The sequence below is a fragment of the Urocitellus parryii genome, chromosome 1 (assembly GCF_045843805.1).
Source record: "Urocitellus parryii isolate mUroPar1 chromosome 1, mUroPar1.hap1, whole genome shotgun sequence".
NCBI classification, from domain to species: domain Eukaryota; kingdom Metazoa; phylum Chordata; class Mammalia; order Rodentia; family Sciuridae; genus Urocitellus; species Urocitellus parryii.
In genome coordinates this window covers 162,818,815-162,832,447 of record NC_135531.1, presented here as the reverse complement: position 1 = coordinate 162,832,447, position 13,633 = coordinate 162,818,815, and the positions used below count along the sequence as shown (strand labels likewise).

Below are 13,633 nucleotides of genomic sequence, written 5' to 3'. Positions count from 1 at the left end.
GGGGTTGGATGCTGAAATCTAAGGATGCCCAGAAGTCCCTTTAGTAAATTAGCATACTAATTGTGTATAACCTAATTCCCTCCTCTCCCTACTTTAAATCAGCTCTAAATGACTTATGATACATAATACAGTGCAGGTACCATGTGAATAGTTGGCATTGTTTACAGATCATGACAAGAAAAAGTCTGTATGTGTTCACTCCAGACACAATTTGTTTTCCAAATATTTTTGATCCATGGTGTGTTAAACCCAGGGATACAGAGGGCCAAGAAATACAATAAGTTTCTATGGTCTATCTATGGTTGTGTGACCTTTGGGGAAGGAAAGAATATTAGTCGTCTATTTACGTGTTGTTTGATCACTGGTTTTGAAAATGATATTCTCTAGTTCTTTAATGTCACTTGATCTCATAAATAAATGATGATAGGGCTCCATGGCTGCATGTATGTTTGAGTTTCATGAGTCCTCTGCTCTCCAGCAGAAATCCGGTTTACGTGGCATCTTCTAGGACTGGGCATGTCCCCATGAGCAGGTGTTTCCACCCTGCATCTCTGGCCGCCATCTACCTGAGGCAGGTGCTCTCCCTGCACTGTGGGAATGCTGCTGCCCCCAGCTCTGGATGAGCTGCCACTTCCAGAATCTTCTCCATATCCACAGGGCCTACCAGAGTCCATTGTACGCAGACACCTAGTGCACTTTGTTCTGAACTGAGTTCACTGGCGTTTGGCTCTCTCTGCTCACCTATGTCTCCCTAGTCAAAAATTAATTATGGTAGCTGACATTTCTTGGGCTTAGCCTTCGCACTCTGCTGAGAGCTCTCAGGATCTGACCTCACTTAATCCCCCAACAAGCCGCTCAACCACTTTCTTTCTCATTTTCCAGGTGTAGAAACTGAGGCTCAGAGAGTAAAAAGTCCTTGTCATAAGTTATCAGGCTGGCAAGTGGCAGAGGTGGGACTGAATCCATCTTGCCTGAATCGAAAGGTCTCTGAGTACTTTCCTGAATGTCTTCTAGCCAAGAGTACACAGGGGACATCTCTTATGGTGATTACTGGACATCTGTTGGAGCCACTCTGCTTTTATTTCAGAGTGTATTTGGAAAAAAGTAATGATAGCATTAACTTTCTGGCATGTCACATTGATTTTTCTATTTATATCAGAGAAACAAAATATTCCTTTTAACTTATTTACTGAAATTCTAAAACACTGAGTCCATTTATAAATAGCGTTCAGTGGATACCAACCAAGATAATACAATAACACAACACAAATTATTTATTTGAATATATAAAAATGACTAGATTCTGAAAAACACTGACTCAGAATGGCATATGGATTTGAAAGAAATATGTGAGCCCACAGGCACACAATGAAACTAACTTTTAAATTCTCGCCATGGGCTTTTTTTTTTTTTTTTTTTTTTTTTAGAGAGAGAGTGTTTCAATATTTATTTTTTAGTTTTTGGCGGACATATCTTTGTTTGTATGTGGTGCTGAGGATCGAACCCGGGCGGCACACATGCCAGGCAAGCGTGCAACCGCTTGAGCCACATCCCCAGCCCCACGCCATGGGCTTATGAATGTGCAGAATGTTGATTTAAAAATCGTATGCCAGGCTGGGCACAGCAAATCCCAGCTGCTCCGGAGGCTGAGGCAAGAGGATCTCAAATTTGAGGCCAGTCTGGGCAACTGTCTCACAATCAAAAAATAAAAAGGGGGTGGGAATTTAGCTCTGCCTTCATTCCCCAGTACCAAATAAATAAATAAAATAAAATGACATCTCAGACCCCACCTAATGAAGACTCTCAGCAGGCTCTACACTTCTAAATTTGAAGCATGTTTATTTCTTTTTCCCCCTCTCTATTTTTGGAACTTAAATAGCTGAATGGATTTTTAAAAAATTGCCTCTAAATAAAAAATGAGCTAGGGGCCTGGAGCTTCCTCTGCCTCATTTCAACTCGGAGCAAATGGTGAATTACAGCACCCCTGGACATAGTGGTTTCTAACTACCAAGCTGCCAGGCTTTTAAATAACAGCAGCACAGAGAAGTGTGGCCATAATGCTACCTATTTCCCTTGCTAAATTATTTATGCATTTATTATATTTTACATGGGCCATTGAACGTGAAGGTACTTCTGTGGGGACTAGGTCATTTCAAGAAGCCCATTACTGAGAATCAACTCAACTATATTAGAAACCGGCACATCCACTTGTACGTGGTAATGCTCATTAATATTAGATAATTACTGCCTCTGCAGTAGTTTTGGGGTGGTGGTAACTTTATGTGTGTGTATGTGCACGCAGGCACTATCCAATGACTCCAAGGCAATCCATTTCATTAAGGAGCTGTTTAACATGGAGGGTACATCAATAAAGACGAGCTTAATGCAGTCCTCAAATGTACCTAGGACAGCTCGGCCAAATGAAGCTATTACCCTGCATAATGGTGTTTTATGCAAGATTGAAATGGTTTACTGTTTATAAAAATCACTCCAGGATTTACAGTGTCTAGCCTCCCGTAAGAGTCTCCATGTGTAAAAGTTTTATGTCAACGGGAACTTCACACCTGCTATCGGGAAGTTGCTGTGTTCTCCCCAAACACACAGAACAACAATCAAATTGAGAGTCCTATTTGTAAAATGGCCCAAAATGTGCTTGTTTCTAAATTCAACCTGATAGGTATAACTATGGACTTACTTGTGACTTGTCTAGAAGAAAGAAAACAAATAATTCAACTTGAAGTCAGTGAACGCTCAGTGAAGGCCTACTGTGTGCGGGGCACAATGCCAGGGACAGGGCACTGAAGGGAGAAAAGAAGAGTCCCCGAGCAGCAGGAGCCTCTCCAGAGGGTGGCATCTAACAGCCTGGAACGGAGCAGTCCTTCCGTCGTGAAGCTGAGGGTCAACACCAGCTGCAGGGAAGCGACCGCCTCTGCATGGTGGTCACGGCCCATCAGGGGAAGGACATTTGAAAAGCAGAAAGGCCCACCGTCCTTGAGAGGCCAGCAGGGGAGGCTCTGCTGACCCCTCAAGTGCTCTCCCCTCTCCTTGCTAGAGTATGTGATTCCGTCCATGTTTCAGGTAGGGATCTTTAGGAAGGTGGGCCCGGGTCTGGTCTAGATCAAAGCTCATGGCCCAGTCCTGAGCAAGAGGTGTGTGCTGGTGGGCCTTAGGAAAAGACCTGCTCTCCATGATCAGGACAAAGCTCATGACTAGAAACTCTAGGCTCTTGGTAGTCCTCTGTCCCTCACTTCTGAAGGCCACTGTACAGTGACTAGGATTGGGGCAGCCTGTAAGACCAAGAGCCCCAGAGATTCCCACCAGCTGCCTCTTGTCTTCTTTTCAGGGGCTCTTATCAATGAGATAGATCCCCAGCCCTTTTAATTTTTTTTATTTTGAGACTTTCTAAGTTGTTTAGGGCCTTGCTAAGCTTCTGAGACTGGCCTTGAACTTGCCATCCTCTGCTGGGATTACAGGAGTGTGCCCTCTCGAGTGCTCTCAATGGGTAAGAGAAATAACCTCAGACAGCGCCCGGTACTGGGGCTCATGCCTTCTGTTATCTGCAGCTAAAGCACCTAGAACTGGCTGGGAGGGGGTTTCGGAAATAAGTTTTCCAGGGTGCTTGGAGCCTTGCTCTGGAGACGGCAGAGATGGTGTGGAAATGTCAAGTAGGTGCCAGGTTGACCAGGGCCCAAGGCCATGGCAGAAGAGTCTGGCAATGATTTCCAAACAACAGGTGCTCTCCCAGTGGGGGACACAACCGAGATGACTTCTGGGGCACAGACCAAGCAGTGCACGAGGCTGAAGCACACGGTGAGAAATGCAGTTCCTCCTCGTTCTTAGTCCTTCTCGTCACATGCAGGAGACTTTTCAGATTGGGGCTAGAACATCTCTAAGGCTCCTTTCTAAACTCATTCATCTTTCCTTTCAAAAAAAGAGGAAGAAGGTCCCAGATTCAGGGACTTGGTGTAGGTGGAGGGCAATAGCAGTGTTTTGTTTTCATGTTTATGTCTATGTTTGGTTATGAAAAGTGATACTGGATTTTGATTTGGGGTGGGGAATCAAGTTTCTTTGAATGTATGCCTATTCTGAAATGTTTTAAAGAGCAAGCCGGCTTTCAGAAAAAAAATGTCAAGTGGCAGGGTAGAAGCTACACCAATGTGACAAGACCTGTAATGCTGAAGTGAAAATCACTGAAGTCTGAAGAGCATAATCGAGTCCATCAGGGAGCTACCGGAAGCACTGTTTTCAATGGAGTCATGTAATTAGCCTCCCTGTTAAAAAGACTCAGCGAGCAAGGCCAGGCCTCGCTCAAAGGTGAGTCTTTTTAACAGGGAGGTTAAAAAGGTGGTGTTTGCAAAAAAACAAACAAACAAACAAACAAAAAAAAAACAGGTGAGAAACAATTAAACTGGAATCAAGGCAGGAGATGGGGAGGAAAAGGAGAGACTTGGGGACCAACTGTAAGAGGACGGAGAAAGAGAGAAGGTGGAGTTTGGGACAACTCCTAAATTTGGCTTGGGTGATCAAGAGGATGAATCATGGCACCTTTAAATGAGCCGCAGCAGACAGGAGGACTATGGCTGGGAGGGAGGGAGGGACAGGTGTGCAGCTGGCCAGGTAGAGCTGATGCACTTTGTTGACCATGGCTCTTGGAGTGAGTTCACCAAATCAGCTGCACCTGGAAACTTGCTCTCAATGCATATTCTTGGTTTGTCCATAGCCTTTTGTTACAGTTTGGATCTTAGTGTCTCCCAAAGGCCCAGGTGCCAAAGGCTTGGTTACCAATTTGTCACACTATTGGGAGTTGTGGGACCTTTAAGAGGTGGAGCCTAGTGGGAGGAGGTTAGGTGACCTGATGGGATATTAAGGGCTTGCCCCCGCCCCCTTCCTTTGCTTTTTGCTTCCCAGCTACCATGAGGTGAGCAGCTCCCCTGCCATATTCTCTCACCCCACATCCTGTGTCACCATAGGCCCAAAGCAACAGGACTAAGCAACCGTGGACTGAATCTTTTGAAACCATGAGTCAAAATAAACCTTTCCATCTTATAAGTTAATTTTCTCAGGTATCTTGTCACAATGATGGAAAGCTGACAACTGTTTAGCGAATCAGAAATTCTAGTCTAGTTTAACTAGTTCTCCAGGTGACTCAGACACATGCTAAGATTCAAGGGTCACTGGACAGGACAAAGAGTTCTGAGGCAAGATATCCAGCCACACCAGCTGCATTATTTCACACAAGGTCTTTCTCTGGGCCTCAGTTTCCTCAACTGCAAAATGAGGGTGTTGACTTGGCTCTAAGACTCCCTGTACGTCCCTAAATCTTTCTGGGTTTCAGTGCCCCATCCCCAAGCATCCATCACCTCCTCCTTTGTTAGTATTAGAATCCCAACTTAGCAGTTGTGAGCCCAGAATAAAGACCAATATCTCATGCCACTAGGTGTAATGGACGTGTGGCCTTTCGTGCAAGGAACATTTTTGTTTTAACCATTCCTATTCCAGTTTTTCTGTGCTACATTTTCATGAGAAACCCTTTTGAGCCTTATAATTTTATGAAACCATACTATGAGAAAAATGCAAAATACCCTCTATCTTGGGGGACAGGGCCTAGGAATCTGAATTTGATGAGTTTCCCTGGGTATAAGGCTCCCTAAAGATTGAGGTTGAGCAGTTAGAAATCACTTCTTACCATCGTTTCCTAGTAACATACATATTCCAAGAACACGGAGCAAGAGATTTGGACATAAAAGGGAAGAATCATTTTTAGTGGGTTTCTTTTCTTTTTAAAAACATAGAGATGATTTTTTTTTTTTTTTTTTTGCTTAATGATTCAAGATGGAAACTTTTTTAGCAGAAACTCTGGCCGTAAGGAAGTCATCCCACAAAGGAGCGCCTGTGAGTTTCTAGCTTTGTTGGGGCTACAGTTTTGATCTCCAACCCCCAGCTCTCTGGCCTCTGGACCTGACACCTTCCCTCCATTCTTGGGAAAGCTATTCTTTTCCCATCATTGCAGGTGAAAATCCTCCAGCACAGCTTCAGGGTGTGAGACAGCAGCTGCTTGGTGGCATGGCTGTGGCTTTGATAGAGGAAGTGAAGTGCATCCAGTCAAAACAGCAAAAGGGGTAACCCAGGTCAGCAGCCTGCTCATTTAGGGGGCCGGAGCCGCGGAATGCTCCAAGTCATTCTGCGTGATGCACGTCACAGTTTGGAAGGTCAACCCCCCTGGGCCAGCTCACCTAAATCTTTGCCAGGACACAGCCATTTCAAGTGAAGCATGTCCGTGTCCTGGACCTTTCCAAACCAGTTATTCAGTAACGATGCCTTGGAGGACTGGCTTCGCCACTCCCCAACAAAAGAGCTTGTTAACTGCGGAGTCTATGCAAATGGTAATACCTCAAGTGGGAGGGCAGGAGGAAAACAGTGGTTAAAAGGTAGAGGGCTTGCGCAGGTTGCAAAACAACAAAAGCAGAAAACACAGCCTACAATTAGTTGTTTAAAAAGGGGGTGCTTCCTAAACCCACATGCACACTTTCCAATATTGGAATGGGGTGAAGATGGGAGGTGCAATTTCATAAGACCTGCTTTTAGAACTTGGTTTTGTTTCTGTCCAGCTTGCAGTAATTATGGCAGTAATATTCCAGCTACTCTTGGAAAAGAGTATCTTCCAAAAGTAATTCCATCCTTCTCTCTTCCCCTGCCTTCATGGATCTGCCTTTGAATCTGATGTTTTAGAGTCTACCACTACACCAGAATGCTCATTAATGCTGTTAGGCAAAGTAACTGCTGGGTATTAATCTCTTGGAGACTGGACCATTTACCTGTCTGGACCTGTCTTCTCCCTACAGCTCACTAGCTGAAACCAATACCAAGGACACTGTGTCCTTCAATTCAATTACAGAAAGCTCTGGGCCATAATGCTGAAAGGATCCACTGCTTGAAACATTTCTGCATACAATGCACATGGGCTCACGCTATTGTGGTGTCTCTTTGTGTCGGGATGCAATGTTTCCTTGTGTCCCTGGGTCATGGAAATGAACTGCAACAGGGGTGATGCATCGCCTAGCTCCCATGGGCCACATTCGCAGACCAGTCCTTGTGCCTTAGGGAGCTTCACAGTGCATGGCATGGGCAGCCCAGGGTGGTGGCTCAGATTGCCATAGTCATCAGCTAGGCCCTCGTAGCTGGGTGTGGGCCCTTGGGAGAAGGCTGATAGTGTGTGTTCAAGGGCAGTGGAGAGGACATTAGAGCAGGGGTGGAGCAGAGTTCATCCTGTGTGATTACAGGGTGAGGTTTATGTCCTCCACCAGACTTTAAAAGGTCTGGTGGAGAAGGCACTGAGGCTCTGCTTCCGGGGAGGCTCCAGGTTTGGGGCGTGGTTGACCTCAAATCCCAGAGGGGCTGGGAGGCGCCTACAGGTACAGGCATTCGCCAGCCTACAACTTCTCTGAAGGTGTATTTGTGCACTGGACAGGGAGGGCTTTGTTTTGTTATCTGGTAGCACCCTTAATGTTTGGGCAGAGCTTGCTTTCCCCATAACCTGAAAGCTTTCTGGTGAGCATGCTCTATGGGAAGGGCTCTCTTCTCCCTGCAGAGTATTCCAGCCAGTACTCATCTGCAACTGGAGATCCCTTTGGAGATCCTAAATGGAGCATTGAATTGTTGTCATGGTTACCATGGGACAGTTTCTGAGGCCAGATATTTTTTCCAAGGAGGGCAGTCCTGGGCTGTGTATCCTGGGTTTCTGAGTGGGCGACAAACCTAAGAGAACTGAATCCCTCTTCCTTCTCTCCTGCCTCCAGTACCAAACAAGGAAACTGACTAATGTCTACAGTGATCTTCCTGGCTGCAGCCCGGCCCTGCCCAAACCTACTGCCTGCTGGATTTAGTCCTAGAAGATCAGGCTGACCTGGAAGCACCTGACTGTGGCTCAGGGTGTGGTTCCTCCTCCTACAGATCAAAGACAGGCTCCCAGATTCTGTAGTGCATGTAACTGCTTCTGTGTGAAAATGCTTGTGAAATAATTCTCTGCACTTAATATGCTGATAGGGAATCGACTTTTTTGAACACCTCCGATCAGCCTAGTACTTCTGTGCCTCTCATATCATTTACAAACCTAGTGAGAGTGGTGGTGGTGGACACACTATCCACGCTTTATGAGGAAGGAAGGTTTGTAGAAGTGATGCCCAGTGCTGCACAATGAGGAAGTAGCAAACCCGAGGTTCAAATTCATGGCTGTTTGGTTCTAAGGTAGTCCCTTTTCCTTTTAAGTCATAGCTGCCACTGTAGCTACTGAGAAGAATTGGTACCTTCAAGAGACCCTCTGCCATCTACTGGGAATCCATCCATTCATTCAATAAACATGTCTGGAGTCTCTCTGTGCCTGATCCACTCCTGGTCACTGGGGCATAAGGACAACTCAGACATAACCTATGCCCTCAAGAAACTAACCTACTGACAACCATCAATAATATAATTAAAAAAAAAAAGAATCTACAAGATGCTAGAGGGAGGGAAGGAGGGGAAATCATTCTGGAGGAAACACCACCTGGCTGAACCAAGTAGGTCTCAAGGCATGTCCAGTGGTGGGAAATAAAAACCAAACCAAAACAAACAAACAAACAAACAAAAAACACCAGAGTAATATCCAATCTCTGTGCTCTAGTAACTCATAGAATTACAAAGACAAGACTCATACTTATGGTACAATGACAGAGAATCTCTGATTAAGACTGAGGCACATAAATTGGGGCCATTGCAGGAAGGATACAGAAATGACAATGAAGGCACTTTTGCTTATAGGATTCTTTTTAAACTGCTATATATTTTCCTCATTAATTTTTCCATAGTCATTTCTACACTGATTCCCCCCTCACCCCCTCCCGCTTTGTTTCTTTTTCATTTCCTGCTAAAGGAAAACAATTCTTCAACATTAAGGCTTGTGCCAAGAGCAAAACTATCTCAAGCCCTGATGGTGACCATAATGCTGGGAATGTACAAGATGAAAATGACACTCAGAACTGAGCAGCAAACAACCTACATGATAGAAATTTGAGATGTGAGCCCCAAGTCAAATAGTATAAGGAATGAAATTAATTCAGATTCGAAAATAGAAGCTGTCACTTAGGAAAGACTCCATTGTCGCTGTCCGTCCATTCAAGTCTTCAGGATTCATTCACTAATGCCTCCTATCTATAATGCCTACTCCTCCAAGATCTCATAGTCCAGCACAGGTCTGAGAGACATAGACTATTACTATATAGTGTGATAAGCAAGACTGAGATGTGCATAGGCCCGTGGACACGCAAGAGAGAGAATTTAGAAAGCAGAGTTGGTGGCTTTCGAACTGACCTCTAAAACCAGGAGTTTGGCAAGCAGAGATAAGAGTAAAGGACACATAGAAAGGCACTTAAGAGTATACTCAGAGGGAGATGAGGCATTAAAGATATGCCGCCCACAAGGTGAAAAGGAACCAGACCTAGTCTGGCCTTTATCCTGAGTTAATGTGCAGACATAGAAGAGATATGAGCAGAGGACCATGATTAAATTTTCCTTTAGGAAATGTCCCTCCGCAATGCGTTAGGCTAGACCAGCACCAGCGAGACGACGGCAGCCACGCTGCTTACCGCAGCTACAGCTCTAAGACAGCATGGGAGAGTTGGGGGGTGGGGGGTGGGGGATGGTGGTGAGGGGAGAATCCATCACAAGGTCCACATTCTGGGCAAGGACCTACGCAGAGCCGGGCACCGCACAGCTGCTGGGAAGACGCGCTTCCTTATCCTGATCCCTCTGGGGCGGAGCTCGGGCCAGAGCACGTGACGCCTGGGGCACCACCTTTACTAAGGGCAGTCCTCTCGTTCATCGGCCGTTTGGTAGATATACACTTCGCTCTCCAACACCTTGACTTTATGCCACAGAATGCGAGAAGCCCATTCTCTCCCAAGTGTCCCTGGATAATCCTCCTTCAGAGCCTGTTTCGGGAAGATAAACATCGAAGGGGCCCTTTGCCCATATAAAAGATGGCGGCTTGCTGCGCCGTCTCTGGGTTGGGGGACAGGTTCTAGGCGCCCGGCCTCACTGGGCGAGGCGCAGACGGAAGGGGCGTCTCTCCAGGCAACTTTTTGACCTTCCTGGGAGGGTCTCCGCGCCCAGGAGGCGGGGCTGGGTCTGCTCGCTAGCAGCGCATTGGTCTTCCGGAAGGTGGGCGGGGCTTAAGCGGCGCTCCACCCCTCCCTCCTCGAACCGGAAGTGTCTCTTGGTCTTTCCAGCTGGTTGTCATTTCACTCGGCTCGGTCCTGAGGAGAAGGACTCAGCCGCGGCTGCTGGACCCGGGCACCGGGAGGCGGCGGCGGCGACAGCAGGGAGGAAGAGGAGGAAGAAGGAAAGAAAAAGAAGAGCCAGGCGGAGTCCGCAACGACGACAGCTGGGACTGCGGGACCGGGGTAGAGCGGCGGTGGCGGCGGCGGCGACAACGACGGCCCAGCAACCGTGAGGAGAAACAAAAGCCTTCTAAATTATAGTTTAAAAAAAACCCGGGGGAGCCGAGAGAGCGCCGGGGGGGAGGCCTTTCTCTGTAGTCTACCTGCCGTAGTGGGGTTTTCCTTCCTCCCCGCCCCCCCACCCCTGCGGAGAATCGAACTGGGAGAACTGAACAAACCGCCCCTGGGTCCCATGAGGGAGAAAAACCCCGGAGCCGCAGAGAGGGGAAGAGGCAGCAACCGCAGGACCTGCCCGCTCGCCCCCGTGGTCCGCGCACCCCCGGGCCGCCCGCTCGCCCTGTCCCGCTAACCCCTCCCGATCTCAACCCGAGAGGGGCAGACGCGGGTTTCCAGCCCCTTTCATGGGGGAGAGGAGGCCGGGGGGAGCCCGAGAACAGCGACCGCAGCAAGATCTGCACCCGGAGCCTCGGGAACAGCCCCGGAGGCCAGAACTGCGCCCAGCGAAGGAACAGAGACAGGACCAGGAACAGCAGAAACCTCCCTGCAATCGTCTTTCCATTAGTCAATGCTGATTTTCTCTCCCGCAATCAAGAATTCACCTCCCGCCCCAGATAACCTAATATAATCTATATATATAAATATATAATATATAATGTTCTTAAATTATTCCTGATTTTTTTAACCAAGCTGCCAAGAAGAGAAGAACGTATTCTCCCCCTTAGCACTATTCTAATTTTTATGTGAGTGAATCTAAACTGCTGAGGAAGACCATATGTGATTGTTAAATTATATATATATATATATATATACATATATATATTTTTACTCCGAGCAATGCTTATTCTTCTACATCCATAGATGCTTGAGAAGCTGTGTTTTTGTCATTCATGTGTATTTTCCTTTGGAAAAAGAAAGCGCCTATTTTACTAACCAAAGACTTGATTTTTACCCTCTTCGTTTTTATTCCCTCCTAGAAATCAGCCCAATTGGATTCATGTCAATATTATAAGAGATTATTTTTAGTTGCTTTTTTTCTTCTTTCAGAGAGAGACCAGAATTCCAAATCAGAGCTACTTAGGGTGATAAGCTACGATCTTTGAGCTAGCTATAAATAAGATATTTCAAGCAAACAAACAAGCAACTTAAATTGGAGTAGAGGAACAAAAACGGTGTGAGACATCAGGTTGTGTTTTTTTTTTTTTTTTGTGAGATTCTGATCCTAAAAATAATAAATGGGGGATTACGGGTTTGGAGTGCTAGTGCAAAGCAATACTGGGAACAAATCTGCTTTTCCAGTCCGATTCCATCCACATCTGCAACCTCCACACCATCACCAGAATGCCACCCCCAACCCTGCTGCTTTTATAAATAATAACACAGCTGCCAATGGCAGCAGTGCTGGGTCAGCTTGGCTCTTTCCTGCTCCAGCTACCCATAACATTCAGGATGAGATCTTGGGGTCAGAAAAAGCCAAAAGTCAGCAACAGGAACAGCAAGACCCTTTAGAGAAGCAGCAGCTCTCCCCGAGTCCAGGTCAGGAAGCTGGAATACTGCCTGAAACGGAGAAGGCAAAGTCTGAAGAAAACCAAGGGGACAGTTCTTCAGAAAACAGCAATGGGAAGGAGAAAATACGAATTGAATCACCAGTTTTGACAGGGTTTGATTATCAAGAAGCCACAGGGCTAGGTACTTCGACCCAACCCTTGACATCGAGTGCATCCTCTCTTACTGGTTTCAGTAACTGGTCAGCAGCCATAGCGCCTTCTTCATCTACAATAATCAATGAGGATGCAAGTTTCTTTCACCAGGGAGGGGTCCCTGCTGCTTCAGCTAATAATGGTGCTCTGTTGTTTCAAAATTTCCCCCATCATGTCAGCCCTGGCTTTGGAGGCAGCTTCTCCCCTCAGATCGGGCCTCTCTCACAGCACCACCCTCACCACCCTCATTTCCAGCATCATCACAGCCAGCATCAACAGCAGAGGAGGTCTCCTGCCAGCCCCCACCCGCCTCCCTTCACACACAGGAGTGCTGCTTTTAACCAGCTGCCTCATTTGGCGAATAATCTTAACAAACCCCCCTCTCCGTGGAGCAGCTACCAGAGTCCCTCTCCAACCCCGTCATCTTCCTGGAGCCCAGGAGGTGGTGGATACGGAGGCTGGGGAGGCTCCCAGGGCCGAGATCACCGCAGAGGGCTGAATGGTGGAATAACACCCCTGAACTCCATCTCACCTTTGAAGAAAAATTTTGCAAGCAATCACATTCAGCTCCAGAAGTATGCTCGTCCCACCTCTGCCTTTGCTCCAAAATCCTGGATGGAAGATAGCTTGAACAGGGCTGACAATATTTTTCCTTTTCCGGTAAGATTATGTTCCATTAATAGATTAAGATGAATAAGGAAATAGCATGGTGTAATATCTCTGGAACTAAAGAGTTCGAATTGTCCATATTCACCTCAGAGCTCTTCTTAGAAAATGAAGACTTTATCAGAAGAGTGTAATTTGGAACAAAATGTTCAGCTGATTCTTTGGCAATTTTCTAATTATAGCCTTAATTTTTCCATAGATAATTATGCATACCAGGTAGCTAGTGATGTCATGATTATTAACTATAGTATCTTTCTTGCCTGACAAGAGAAATTAGGGTCAGTTTTCCCTGCTTAGTTAGGTGAGAACAAACAATATATAAATATAAATGTATTTCATTATAGAAGCCAATGAATATTTTCTGTCCATATGAAGTAACTGTGTAACTTTAAAAAAAATTTCTTTTGACACTGTTAAGATAGTGATTCACTGAAAATTGACTATTGAATTCCAGTTTTCTCACTAGGTTGTATTTTAAACCTGGACAGTCTTATTCAGTCAACACGTAATTCCTCTCAGACCTCTGCAAATTCTGGCCCGTCTTGTGTCAGTAAGGACTACTTGTGAGAGAGGTGATCTAAAGTGTAATTTGATCACCATTTTTGTTTTATTTTTTGTGGTGCTGGGGATTGAACCCGGGTCCTTCTCCTCCAGCAGGCTAATAATTTCTTTTGAATACTATGAAACTGTTAATCTCATGGTGACTTTTTTTTTTTTTTTTTTTTTTTGATGACGCCTTTCACCCATTTGTTTACTTTCCAGTGTTAACACTAGGGGTGTAGATAATTAAACCATTCCTAAAAATAGATGCAGGCAAAGATCACTTGTCTTTCTTGC

General features: G+C 46.0%; 1 protein-coding gene across 2 annotated transcripts in view; it reads left to right on the top strand.

The window, feature by feature from the left end:
* The first annotated feature begins 10,292 nt into the window (after positions 1-10,292).
* Cpeb4 (cytoplasmic polyadenylation element binding protein 4) overlaps positions 10,293-13,633 on the top strand; it is a 65,645-nt gene continuing 62,304 nt past the window's right edge. For both annotated transcript variants that reach the window (XM_026414798.2, XM_026414797.2), the window contains exon 1: positions 10,293-12,790. In XM_026414798.2, coding sequence (XP_026270583.1) covers positions 11,666-12,790 — 1,125 coding nt within the window. In that variant the 5' untranslated portion in view covers positions 10,293-11,665. The remainder of the gene's footprint in view (positions 12,791-13,633) is intronic.